The sequence below is a fragment of the Natator depressus genome, chromosome 9 (genome assembly GCF_965152275.1).
Source record: "Natator depressus isolate rNatDep1 chromosome 9, rNatDep2.hap1, whole genome shotgun sequence".
NCBI classification, from domain to species: Eukaryota; Metazoa; Chordata; order Testudines; family Cheloniidae; genus Natator; species Natator depressus.
The window spans coordinates 91,623,665-91,638,322 of record NC_134242.1 but is presented as its reverse complement, the minus strand read 5'-3'; the positions used below and the strand labels follow the sequence as shown (position 1 = coordinate 91,638,322).

General features: G+C 39.8%; 1 protein-coding gene across 4 annotated transcripts in view; it reads left to right on the top strand.

The window, feature by feature from the left end:
- AFF2 (ALF transcription elongation factor 2) overlaps positions 1–14,658 on the top strand; it is a 437,890-nt gene that overhangs the window by 124,125 nt on the left and 299,107 nt on the right. For all 4 annotated transcript variants that reach the window (XM_074962630.1, XM_074962635.1, XM_074962633.1 and 1 more), the window contains exon 2: positions 14,158–14,278. In XM_074962630.1, the coding sequence (XP_074818731.1) occupies positions 14,158–14,278 (121 nt within the window). The remainder of the gene's footprint in view (positions 1–14,157; positions 14,279–14,658) is intronic.

The window sequence follows — 14,658 nt, the reverse complement described above, 5'->3', positions numbered from 1 at the left end:
TCTTAGATACTAGTACATCCAGTTCTTCCTGTTTATTTCCCCATACTCCTTGTATTTGTGTATAGACATCTAAGTTGCTGAGCAGATTCCCTGGATGTTTTCCCTCTTGTTGCTCCTAAGACCCTATTGTATTCCTCCTCCTCTACCCGCAGCATCTAACCCTCTGTACAGGTTGCAATTTTATACCTGTCTGTGACCTTTTGTCATCTGTCTCCTTTGAACCTAGTTTAAAGTCCTGCTCACTAGGTAGGTGAGTCAGTGTCCAAAGTTGCTGTTCCCCTTCTTGGTCCAGTGGACCCTGTCTCTTCCCAGCAGTCCTCCATCCCAGAGCACCATCTGATGGTCGAGGAAGCCAAAGCCCTCCCATCAACACCATCTGTGGCAGTCATGCATTAATCTCCATGATGTGGCCCCTTACTCTCAACCATGAGGATGGATGAGAACTCAACCTGCACTCCCAACCCCTTTTCCCTCTCTCCCAGAGCCTTGCAGACCCTGCTGATCTGCTCAGGGGTCACACCTTGCTGTAACATTAGTGCCCATGTTGATGCGCAGCATGGGGTAGTAGTCAAAGGAACAGGTGAGTGCCAGCAATCTTTCTGTGATATCTCAGATGTGGGCTCCAGGCAGGGTCCAGTGGCTGTGAGCCTCCCAGCCTTGAGGGTGGGTAGCTCCTCTTCCTCAGCCATTGGGGCCTTCTTCTCTCCTCCTGTGGCCAGTACAGCACACTGGTTCTTCACCATGATGAATGGGGGACCTGGCTGGGGGGTGTCTATTGCCCGAGATAGCCAGCAGCCAGTCTCCTCCCTGCAGAGCAGTTTCTGTGATGCCACTGTAGTCTCTTGTTAACTAGCATCCTCTATCCCAGATGTCTCCATGAGCATCCTCATGTTCCCAGATGCTACGCAGACAAGCAACCTCTTCCTGCAGCTCTCTTACCTGCTTCCTGAGGGACTCTACCAACAGACACATCTCAAACTGAGTGCTTCCCCAGCCTGGCTTTTTTCAGTAGGGACATGCAAGCCTCATTCCCAGCATTCCCAGGACCTGGGGAGAAGTCTTCAGGTCAGGATATCTGATTGCCCAGTGCCCCCACAGGCACAGCAGGGGTGTCGGCAACATGTCATTGTAACACATTCACGTAACTCATGAGACATAAAATAATTACTTCAAGGGCCAAAATCATCCCTAGTGTAACTCCATTGATTACAGTTGAGTTACACTAGTAATGAATTTAGCTCTAGGTATTCAGACCTGGATCCAAAATAGGCTTAGGCTGGGGAAAAATGGTTCTCCTTTCTTACACTCATGAGATTTTGGCCCCAAGTGGCAGAAATCAACTCATCCTGAAAGATTTCCTTCATGTTGAATGATGGAAATATCATGAGATCAGTTATTCTTGTGAGATTTCAGACACATTTGAACCATAATTGGGAGGGGAAATAGTTACCTACTATGTTTGGATCTGACCTGGAACTAAAGCTAGCTCAGTCTTGGTCCCAGAGATTTGAATCAGACCCAGCCTAAAAATTCAAACCATTTCAGATATGAGATTGTGGTTTTGGTCCATCTAAGGAAGAGAGATAGTGCTCTCACTTGTGAGTGACCTTTATTGGCTTTCAAATCCCGGTGCATGCTACACCTGTCTTAACTTTCTTCTTAATAATACATCAACCACAACATAATTTCTGTAAGAAATAGTTTTTCTTAAAAGATGGTATGTTTGCTTTAATCTTTCCTGGTGCAGAAGGTTCTGTGATTTACTGCCTAGTGTGTATGTGTATCACTGCTTTCTGCTAGATGGAAGGTGGGACCACACTAAGTGAATTTGATTATTCCACGCTCGGTGGCTGGCCTGCGGTGGATATAAGCCCTAAGACTGTAAAACCAAATGGAGATTCTCTTTTCACTTAGGTGAGGATGGTCTATGGCGTTGTTTTACTGGAGGTTATTTTTAGAAGATCTTAAATTGTATCTCTTGTTGTCAAACAGGAAATCTGTGCAACCATTGTGTGTGGTGTAAACAATGGCAGTGCAATGCCATGTAACTGGTAAAACTGACGCCCAGTTGTTAGCTATGGAGACCTTTGAACCGCAGCCTGTTGATGATGAGGAGTTTTGCCTAACTGTGAGGAGTATATAACATATTTGGTCACCATTGCTCTCCTCTGGATGCAGTATCAGACCTGCTCAGGTGCTTGTGATCATCTCACCAATAAGTAATGGGATCCATTCCAACACCTATTGAATTCCAGGGGAAAACTCCCATTGATGCCAATGGAAATTGGATTGGGCCTCTAGAGAGGATATAAACCCTAATACTCCTAATAGTCTATAATACTTCTACAGTTAAAGAATCTTTCGTTATGCTTTATAGTAGGGTTCTATTTATAAATATTGTATAAAGGCTTAATAAATAATGAAAGACATTATAAGCATGTTACATACATAAGTAATATGTGTTATAAATTGCTATAAGCACATTAGTAGAAAAGTATTAATAATGGTTATAAGGAACCTGTTGGACTCGGCAGCAATTGGTTAACCATTTAGTAAAATACCTTTTAATCATGTATTAATCCTTTATAAAAATGTATACATTGTAGTTTAATACAAAGTGTGACTGATTCTCCTTTATGTCAAGTGATGGGGAGGGTTAAGATTTTGGAGCAGGAGGTTCTAGGTTCTTTCCCACTTAACCATGAAGTCTTGTGTGGCCACAAAATCATTACAGCTCTTGTAAATTGCTATTCTCTATGCGAGACGGATGGTATATTTTATAACAGCACTGAATAGGGGATGCATATTTGCTTGAATCTGAAATGAGGGAGCCTTGCAGTTGACCATCTCTTTCCTTTCTCGTAGACATTGCTACAATAAATGAAAGCAATTATGGAGGGTTTCAACTGAGAGAGGAATAATTTACTGGAAGGTAATACCTCTAGCCAAGAAGCAAATCACAATACATAAAATTATATTAGACTTCCAGCACTGTTTGCCTACACATTGGGTGGTCTGGATCAATGACCGCACCGCACCTTAAAGCAGGGGAGGGGGGCTGTTGTCCAGCTTGCTGAGGGAGGGGGAATAGCACTTTGCAGGCAAGGGTGGCAGGGAGGCTCAGAAACTGCTGCAAAAAGGGGAGTGGGTCAGCATGGCGATGCTGGGGAGTTGAAAAGGGACAAGCTCTGTGGGAGAAGCCCCTTTTCCCCAGAGCAGCACCCACCCTCCCTCCCTTTGAGGTGGCAAAATACCAGGTTTGGTCAGGACCCGCAGTTCTTCTGTCAATATAGCCGAACGATGTGCATCCATCCACTACAAAGGCGCAGGCACATTTCTCCAATCTAAAATTGGCAAATGATATGAAGAGTAATCCTGTTAAACTGCGATTTTACCTGTGGTGATGTTCCTGAACACACTGTAAGATAAAGAGTGTGTGTGAATGTGCTCAGATGTGTAGAGGCACATGCCAGTAAAGGAGTGCATTTATTAGACCAGTAGAAGGGTGTGCTTCTGTGATAAAATACTTCATCATTTGAGTCTGCTGATTCATCTGGCTCCAAGAATGTGTGCTAATCAATTATTGTTTTATATGAGAAAGCTCACTTTAATTCCTGCTAGCTGCAGATTGCCTGGCATTGTTTCAATGAAACGCCAGTAAAATGAGGAGGAGTTCTGTTTTTTTAAAAAAAAAGTAATGTGAAAAAATATGTATCAAATACTTTGCGTAACAATGTTAATTAGAATCTCTTATAGTAATTTGTGTGTGTGTGTTCCCGTACTGTTAGACCATCTTTCATCTTTTAAAATGCCATGGATGTATAAAATGTAGCAACCTTTTGGGGTATTTAAAAATGTTGTAATAATACAGTTGAGGTATTCAAAATTTAAAAATCAACTGCAGCTATTTTTTCAGAAGATCTTTTACTGCATCAAATGATCCTTTTGCCTCAGGAATATGCAGATACATGCTATTTGCTGATACGGTCACAAGTAGACACAGTCATGGCACCGTACGGTGTTTGCTGTAAATGTAAATTAGGGATAATACACAAAACACAGCTAAACAACCTTCCATATTATGCATCCATAATACACGAATGCATAGAATGCTGCTGTTAATATGCATTTGAAGTATAATGGCAGCGAAGAAGCTGTTAGGGTGTACACTCTGAATGCACATGAATGATAATGTAGACCTTGGCTAAACCTTAACGGGCTCATTGTCATCATGTCAGTTCTGAAGGAACTTGACATCCCACAAGACATGAGTGGAGAAAATATGACTGTAAAAATGAAATAGGCCCATTTTGTTAATCTCTCAGAGCAAGGAAATTCAGAATTTAGTCTGAAACTCCATCCTTAGTCTACCCCTCACAGCGACAGAGTCCCCTTTTAGTCACAGCAGGTTACCCATCTAACACAGCCTCCTAATCCAGCTCCTTTATCCTGTATGTAATTTATCTAGTGCCAAGACTCACTGATGAATTTCACAAATGTGTATATAAATTTGTTACAGTTTACAGTGTGGTATGATAAGCACTAACTAGAATACTGGGGTGTCGAGCCTTTCTGGGAAGGTCTATTCTGATGCTTTAACGTGTTTTAATTTACAACATATAATATTGGTTTAATGTTATCTTATTAGATGTATTAAATACCAAATATATCTTTCAATGAATAAAGCATCTTGGAAAAGTGTTATATTTAGCAAATATTTTAGTGGCTCCTTGTCATTTACTGAATTTCACAGTAGCAGTTATATTGTAACCATTTTTGTTTCTTCTTGGGTTTTCTTTTTTCTTGGCTTGAAGTATTTTTCAGTTTTTGCCTTGCTGCTTGCCATATAGCAAATGTGAAATGACAAGAGGATTCTAATAGTGATCCAAAATGTACCTTGAACACACATTGTTAACCAAATTACAATCACTGCTTTCGTTTACATGTGTCGCCTTTCAAAGGATGAATGTGTTCTTTTAATTTGCTTTTTAAATATCCATAACGATGTCCCCAAGCATTTTAATAAAACGGAAACAGTTAATTATTGCCAAATAAGGATAACTGAATATATTGGTCCGTAACTTGCATATAAATATTTCTGACAGCATTTCTCTCTGGAAGAGAAAATTGTGCAAATTGCCAGTTATTATAATTTTTAATAAATAAGTCTTCTCTTGACTTCATTCATTTTTTCACCCCAGTGCACTAGTGTTCAACAACCATATTTTCAGTGGGACCATTTCTATTACAGAGTGATTGAGCTCTGATTTACACATCAATTACCCAACTTCATGGAGATTTTCATGCTCCCCTAGCTGACATCAATGAAGCATAACTGCGTAAACGCTTTATTTCATACTAGTTTTTGATAACTCAGACTGATAACTAATCATATAAAGAGACAATGCGCTATGATACAGGAAACAATAAATGCTCCCCTTTGAAACATCATCTCTTCTTTTATACTTTTCACCATTCGTGAGCTTATCTCTGCTATCCATTCCTTACTATAAAGGTACCAGAATTTGTTCCTCCCAAATTCATGTTAAGGAAAGGTTTGAAGCTACATAATACTGAAATGGGCATAAACTGAACTAAAATACATTTTTCTACATGCTTAAGAAAACAAACAAATAGCAATGTGATATATATCAGCTATGTTTTTAACCTCATGGTTTTAATTTCCACAAATTGCCTATGGGTCTCTTGGGGGTTATTTTGTATAGAGACTTTAATCTCCAGTATTTTGTATCAAACATGCTACAGTGACTGACATTGGTTTTTAATGTAAATTATTAAGAGATAACCAATGACCATCTTGAGGATTTCTCTGTATAGCTGTTGAACATCAAAGATAGAATATTCTAACATTAAAAAAAAAGTCATTGATCTTGAAACTCAGTGATAGACACATTGTGATACTTTTAAAAAAGTTTGTTCATTCTTCAAAAAACAAAGCATTAAAGTAAATGTTTGAATGTGAAGGATATGTGATAGAATGTTTTGTTTAATTAATTAGTATATTCTAGTGTGGCCTGATTGGTCAGTGCTAAGTAGTAAGATTATCAAGACAATGTAATTTAAAATCTTGAGAGCAGTGGTGATTGTCAGAGGAGGTAGAGCTTTGCTGCTTAAAATGTAATATTGCTTGTGAAATGTATCATTTTACAGTGTAGTAAAAGCCTTTGATGTGTAAGGAAGGAGTGTTTAGCTAAACGTTTTTTTTAAAGTCTGGCTTTTGTAATCACTTTATTGACTAAATTCATTTCCCTAGTCCAGGGGTTCATGCCAGAATTGCAACAAAAATAAAGACCCTGGGCCTGAGTTTCATTTACTCTGGTGTAAATCAGGATTAGCCCTGGTCAATGGAATTGGAGAGGGGAGACTACTCTCTGTGCCTGAGTTGTTAGTTTTTATACTTACCCTGAATAAAGACTACCAATGCTTTGGCTCCAGTCAAGGAAAGTTCTTATGCAGAGTCTTGTTGACTTCAATTGGACTACTCACGTGCATCAAGTTAAGCACACACTTAAGTGCTGTGATGGATTGGGGCCAGAGTGCTAAGTATTTGACGCAAACACCAACAACCTCCATAATGTCTGATCAAAACGAAACAAGAATGATATCCTGACATCTTCAAGGCAGAATGAGGAAGCAGCAATCTTTGACAAGTACTTTCATTATTCAAAAAGCATAGTTATAAATTCACTGTTCTTGGAGCCTTGTTTTGGAAACCCCCTGTTTACTTCTGGTTTCCACAGAAGACAAGTATTTTGTTTAAATGAACTCTTTCATAATTTAAGAGTATACCATATTTTCAAGATAGAATGAAAAACTGATAAAGAATTATATTTGAAAGGTCAGGAGGCTGGATGCTAAAGAGTTGTAGTATGTCTTGTCAAATGTGGCTATTGAATATCTGTAAAACTCTGTCATTCTGCAACACCATTCAGATGTCCTTGAGTGTGCTGTCTGTTATGGCTGACTAGACTTCCTTTCTGCAGCTCTCCTTGATTCTTTCCAAATCTGGCTTCTGCTGTCCCCAAGCTCACTACTGGTTTCCCCCTTGCTAAGTCAAAGTAACACTACTCTGTTTTTATTCTTGATCACTCTGCTGCATTTGACAGTTGATCGCTCACTCCTCTTCTTCTGGTTTCTCTCTATCTCACTGGCAGCTCCTTCTGCCTTTTGTGATTCTTTGACTTCCCCTCTCCTCTTGTCTGTTGGTATAGTTCAATGTGTTCATTTTCCTCCTATTCTCCCTCTGATCCTTTCTTTGAGAGACCTCATCAACTTCCATAGCTTCAGCTACTACATCTCTGCCAGTGAATCCCTGTCACTGTATCTCCCCCGCCCTATTGCCACATCAGCTGTCTTAGTCATCTCCCTTTAAGACATCCTTCTCCAACTCAGTCTCTCTCTCTCTCTATCAAGAAAAGTTCTTTACTTTCTCCAAAATCTTTTCTGCCAGCTTCTTTCACTTTCACAATTGATAACTGCGCTGTCTTCTCCGTCTCCAAAGCTTTCAATCTTTTATCCTTTCTCTCACTTCTTTCTACCCTCTTCCTCCAAATCCACTCCCTTGCTAATGCATGTTGGATAAAGGTTTTAGTATTGGGGGGTAGAGAGTGAAGAGTGGATCACCGAAATCCACCCTTACTTTCCACCCCCAATACTAAAACATTTATCAGAACTTTGCCATCTTTTGCCTTGATTTTGTAACTTCCCCTCTCGGCCAACTTCTCCCCTCTCCCCAAAGTGCTATGGCAAAAATTGTTGAGCCAGAGCTGATGTAAGTTGATGGAGCTTCCTTAATTTCATTGAAGCTGTGCCAGTGTACACCAGCTGAGCATCTGGCCCGTCTTTTTATGTTCCTCAGATAGCATCTTCCTCTTCCTTGAACCTTTCACTGGCTTTCTTTCCCTTACTGCATTGCATTCAAGCTCTTTCTCACCTACTAGACCCTAGGTAATGTTACAGATCCCCTACATCTCTCTTCCCATTGTATCCTCCTCCCTTTTTTCTCTCCCTTTATGCTCCCCCAGTCTTTTGCCACTTTTTCCCACTTCTAGCATCATGACTTCATTCTTGGGGTCCCAAAGCTTGGAATAGCCTCCCATTTCCTCTTGCACAAATCGATCCTTAAAATCCTGTCTCTGCCTTTCATGTAACTTTTTATAACTTCTTTCTTCCAGGAATCCTTCTTACCTTTTACTCTTCACTAAGAATATAGTCATACCTTCCTTTACTTAGACTTTTGTGTCATTGGATTGTTTTGCCAACCTTAGTTTGTAAGCTTTTTTGGGGAGGGAATGTGTCTCATTCTGTTTGAACCTATTTATTCCAGTTCAATTATTAATCTCATAAATAGAAAATCTAGTAAAGATAAATCTATAATAAAATTAATAATAAAAGTAGTGTGTGTATATAAATCTAAGTATTATTATCAGCAGCTGCATCTAAGCCCTGATTCACCCAAAATATTGGGTCTTTGGCTGTGAAGTTTTCTTCTAACTCCCTTATTTTAGCATCTGAAAAGAGTCTACCACCAAGACGGTATCTGAAACCTCAGGAATCTAAAGCAGAGCTCACCAAGTCTTCCTAAGACTGGTGTGGATAGAGTAAGGAAGCTGTGACCTTGCTTGTGGCATATGAGTCAAATGCAGTTCTATTTACTTTTATGCAGGTTTGCTACAGTAGGGTATTACAAGGAGTTTTGTTTGAGACCTTCACCCAACAGTCGTGTAGAGGTGTTTCCTACAGCAAGCCTAGAGGAGAAAAGCTATAAAAAGGTTTCACCAGGCTGTATTGAGAGTTCAGAAATAACATCGGGCTCAGAACTGAGTGCACCATGACCTTAAGATCCAATCACAGTGTCACTCTTTGGATAAGGGGAAGGCTGACCTCATTCTTGTTCTAATCGTTTTAAAGTTAAATATGTGGCTTTCTGTAGTTAATGTGCAGTGCAGGGTTAGTTCAGTGATGAGCATTTCGGCAACAGAAATAAATTTGCCAACAAATAAGTCATTGACCTAAATGTATAAGCAACCACTTCCTAGTGTGTAGATGCGTTACACGCTGGGAAGTACTTGAGGCTTTTATAGTGTGAGTGGAGAATTCAAAATTAACTTTAGTTTGTTTTTTTAAAAATAACATTGTACTTGGAACTGCAGAACATGTGATAAATATAGATATTTGCAAATGGTGTAGAAGGTAGCAATTCACTTGAGGTTCTTCTGATGTCATAAAATGTACCAGCACAGTGGAATAGTTTGTAAACATCATCAGGGCCCCCGGGAGTGAGCTTCTGCCGTGTGCTTGTCTCTTGGGTGAATTAAATATATATTTTTTCTGGTTTCATGAGGTCATCTGCTAAAAGAGAAATATTTTAATGTGTTTGGTAGAAAAACACTGAATTATTGAAATTATTTACCTTTGTATACATAGTTAACATAGTAAATACTATATTAATTAAAGTTAATTAATTGTAAAGAAATTGTGCCACGTTAAATTAATGCTGTTTCATCATTTTGCCCTAATAGTTTAGTAACATAACCACCGTCAAGTAGAGTAAATCATTTTATTGAGATTCATAAAATGAGTATGAACTAGTCTTAAAATGCTACAGTTACTCTTTTGCTCAGATATGATATAGTATAATGATTCCTTTCAGGGTTCTGAACAGTTTGTGTGCTTGAGGAAGGACACAGCTTTCAGATATCTAAGCCTAAAATAGTCATGTATTTTCACATTAAGGGTGAAATCTTGAAGTCAATGACAGAACTCTCACTGACGTCAGTGAGGCCAAGATTTTAACTCTAACATAGACTATGGCCGGGGTTGCTGTCATTTGTAAGCCTCTAAAATCCTGATAGTGCCACCCCTAGTCACCCAAATAAATAATTTTTACTTTGAATTCAGTGGGATTTCTCACATAAGTAAGGGTGACTCTGGGATTCTCATCCTGCTTCCACTGACTTCAGTAGTAAATATTGTGGACAGAGGCGATGTGCGGGGGAATTAAGTGGGGTCACATCCCCGATTTGCTGCTTGGCTTGTACTGAGCATGCTCTCACGGACTGAGCCGGATGCCCTCACTCCACCCCCCACTATTGTCAGGCATGGGTCATCTCTGCTTGTGGAGGACATTAATGGACAAAGATTGGGCCATAGTGTCATAAAAGTTTGCTAAAGAAATAGTACACTGCTGACAACACCTCATCCTGCCTTGAGTGTAAGGACTGGATTAGAAGACATCTCGAGATCCCTTCCATGGGGATACTATCATTCTATGACTCAAGCTTGCAGTTCTTAGACAAAACTTGCTATTGAAGTCAGTGGAAATATCTTCTGTGAATAAGGTAAGCAAACTGTAAGTTCTGATACTATACCGTGTCTTTAGGAACAGCCCCGAGTGTGGGTTGGTGTGTAAACTGCATTACTCCAAGAGGCATTGTGTCTTAGAAACACTTTTCTAAGGCACTGTCCCCCCCCCCTTGCTTTGGGGGTAAGTATGGATTAGAAATTTCCAACTGGTCTATACAAGTAGAAAATTACAATACTCCCCACCCCCACCCCCACAGACTAAGCTACATTTTCCCAAGGTGATTGTGGAGCAGAGTGGAACCAAGACTCCACCCTATTTCTATCCACCTGTCCTAGAGTGGGCAGCAGCAAGTATATAGCACCCACTTACTCCCACAGATGTGGACCCAAGGTCCAGGTAGCCGATGAAGGGGTGCAGTGAGGATTCTTTCTTCCCGTTATGTCTCTGTGGATGTATAGTCTGCCACAATCTAGCTTGTAGCTAGCAATAATAATAGGGTAAGTGGCTTTGGTATAGTAATTTAATTTCCTTTATTTTTCCTCAATAAATTAGTAAATAATGCTATAATTTCTACAAGAATGCAATAGTAGCATTGACCGTAGTACTGTCCTCTAACTTTACACTAGCAAATGATCCCAAGGTACTGATATCATTATGGCAGAATGTGTTATAAAACGAACTAAATAAAATGATGTTGCATTTGAGTTTCCAACCTGAAAATTGGAAGTGGCAATGAAAATCAAGTTTAACTCAGCCTCACATATTTAGGTGGCTTTACATCCTGTTAATAAACTATACTCAAGTCTATTCACTCCAAGCATGAATGATCTTGAATTGCTCAAACCGATTATTAATTCATCTTTCTGATTTCAAGATTGTCTTTGTGGCATTAGTCTGTCTTTCCCCCCCCCCCCGCCCTGTATGAAAACAAGTATGCAAGTCTAAGGATACATGGAATCATCCGGAGATAGACATATGCTTGGCTGCAGTCTCTGTGGGTCTTGCAGGTTCAAACACAACCTGCCAGAATCATAAGAACTTTAATTGAGTAGATAAAAAGGTCCTCATAATTATAAACTGCAGTAGGTATAACAAGAGGCTAAATACATAGCTGTGGTTTTAATTAGCTGGTGCTTCAAATTAGTAATTGTGGTTTCACTCAGAAATCAGTGACTTTATACACTGTCAAAGCCTCATCACTGTGCAGTTCATTCCTCATTATATCTCTCCATGTGAAGCTTCTAATACAACATCATACTGAGCTAAAAAGGCAAAAGTTGTAGATATTTGGTTATCTTCCAAGTACAGTAGAACTCTATGGAGATTAAATTCGTTCTCATCAGGATATCAGAATTCACTGTTCTCCGTTACATAAGTGTGTGCGCATGTATATATAAAATCTAGCAGGCAAATATTTCTTACAACAGATAACGTCAGTGTGCATACTTAATCTGCTATTCAAATTGTCATCTGGAATTTGTAGCTATTTAACGGACACAAAATAGAGCCAAAAGTCTTATAACAAATCAAATAGAGGTTGAAAGCACAGAAGTGTCCCTTAATACTTGTCGCATGAGGGGTTGTCAATGCAAGTGGATACATGCATCTCTTCTTTTTTTTTTTCCCCCTCTTCAGTGTTTTAATTACATCTTTTCCCTCAGAGGAGCAGGAAGTAGTTTGCAAAGACAAGAGACCAAAGTACTTCAGTCCTGTTCATGAGAGAGGTAGACGTGATCTCTCAGCTTGTCATCTAGGTCTGGCAGGTGCACAAAGTGAGCTGACATAAAGATAACTGACATCTTGCTATCACTACTCTGAGGCAATAGACATTTTTTGTTTATTTGCTTGTGTGCAGAATTATCTACCGCCGAAGCCAACTAATCTAACATCCTTCCCTTCTGAACAGCACTAAATGAAACATTCTTTAATCACCCCCTAGGTCTAAGCTGGCCATTTCACCCCATTTTTAGGTGGGCAGTCCTCTTTTTTTGCGTGGTTTGGCCCCGGTCCGATATTGAGATAGAATCGGACATGGTTTTGTCTGGTATCATATGAGGACACCATTTTGAACAGCAAGCTCTTTTCAGTGTGATAGAAGTGTGATATCGCATGCAGCATGCCTGTGAGGTCACGCCAATGGGAGCAGAGTGGCATGCTCTTCAAAATGGTGTCCTCCATACAGCATGACCTTGTACGCATCATGCGTGCGAGGTCACACTGGCAGGGGCGGGGTCATCTCACCAGGGTGGGCCTATACCATTTCAGGAAGTACTGGAATGTCCAGTATTCTGGGAATACATGAGTGGTCCACCCTCCCCATGCCCACAACTAAATGATACATAAATGTTAACAAGTATGCGGGATTGAAGTAGTTGTTCTGAATCACACTTGGCTGCAGTAGAATGTTGTGATGTAGGCACGTGTTACACAGTTAAAGGAAACTGAAGATGTCACTATGTCTGGTTGACTCCATAGTTGCTTCTCCATATAGGTATATTCTTTCTGTGTGTGTGTGTGTGTGTGTGTGTGTGTGTACATACACGTACGCACACAGCGTGCCTACATATTTATACATGTACACTTATAGACAAGTTGTACTGAATTTTTTCTGGCAGAAAGCACCATCTGGAAATGGCAGATTTTGTGTGTTTTTTTAATTTTAGAATGACTAGTTCTATTTAGAGACATGGTAGGTGAGGTAATATCTTTTATTGGACCAACTTCTCTTTGTGGAAAAGATAAGCTTTCCAGCTTTGCAGAGCTCTTCTTCAGGTCTGGAGAAGGTAACGAGAGTGTCTAAACTAGATATAAAATGGGACAGGTTAAGCATAAGAAGTTCACATATGCTGTAGGAGACCACTTAAAATGAAGTGGGCAGTTAAGGGTTAGCAGACAGTAGGGTGTTTACAAATGGTTGTAATGACCATAAATCTGGTGTCTTTTACTGAGTCTGTGGTTTTCAGTGCCCAGCAGAGTTAGGAATTTTATGTTTTCAGGCTCATCTTTCAGAGGTGTTGTGCAGATTTCCTTTGAAGACGCTCACCCACGGGTGATAGGGTGTTTTTATCTTTTATCATTTTTTCTGTGAGAGTTCATTTGAGAGAGTAGTGATTATCAGGTTTCACTCACATAGTTATTGTTGGAGCATTTGATGTACTGGATGAGGTACACCACATGTGATGGGCATGGGTAGAAGACATGGATCTTGAAAGGTGCGTTCTGAAGGATATAGATCATTGTAGCAGTCTACAGGTTTTGTATCTATTGTTCTGGCAGAGTCTGGTGGCACTTTGAGTTGGACTGTGGGGAGCTTGCTTCTGATGATGAACTTGGCTAAATTGGGGGTTTGTTTGAAGGCAAGAAGGGGGTGGGGGTGGGAAAGATTTCTTTCAGGATGTGATCCACCATCAAGTCTGAGTTGTAACTTTTTGATGATACCCGTTATGGGTTCTAGCATGGGGTGGTACTGGAGCAGGTTCTTCCACGGTAGTTGGATGGTTCGTTCCATGATGTGGTCTGTTTTTCTCATGGTGTATCCTAGTGTAGTGAATGCAGATTTTAAGTGTGTTTAGGTGTGTATGCTGGGATTTCTCTTTGGAACAAATTCTGTGATATCTGAGTGCTGGGCTAAATAGCCGTATTTAGTACGGTACTATGATCCCAAATTTACATTTGGGAAAACTGTTGGATGGATTTCACTCTCTTTCAAAGTCATCGGTTTGAATTGCATTGTTTCCAGTGTTTTGTTCCTGATATTGGTAACAATGAATGTTTAACTGACGTATGGGGAACATAATTGCTTGTCTTTTTTGTCTTATCCTCTTTTTCAGTCACTATGAGCAAGACCGGAGTGCACTTAAAAGGAAAGAATGGGAGCGAAGAAATCAAGAAGTCCAGCAAGATGAAGACCTCTTTGCTTCAGGTTTTAATCTCTTTGGGGAACCCTACAAGGTAAATGGCTATATGATACTTTACACTTTTAGAGTGTCTTTCATCTGAATGCATTTTGCAAATACTAATTAAGCCTTACCTCTGAGGAAGAAAAGTATTATGATGATCTTGATTGTCTGACTCTACAGATAGTTAAACCTTTGAAATTAGTAAATTGAAGCACAGTCAGGTTAAGTAACACGGCCAACGTTATACAGCATTTTGGTGACAAAACCAGGGATTGAAACAAGGAGTTTGGATTCATATTCCCTTTTCTGAACGTTCTGCACACTCCCTCAATAAGTATATATTGCTCTCCAAAGGAATTTTTACTTAGGTTTTCCTAACTCCAAAATGACATTTAATCTCTTTATTTTTAAAGAGGAAAATATACTTGATTT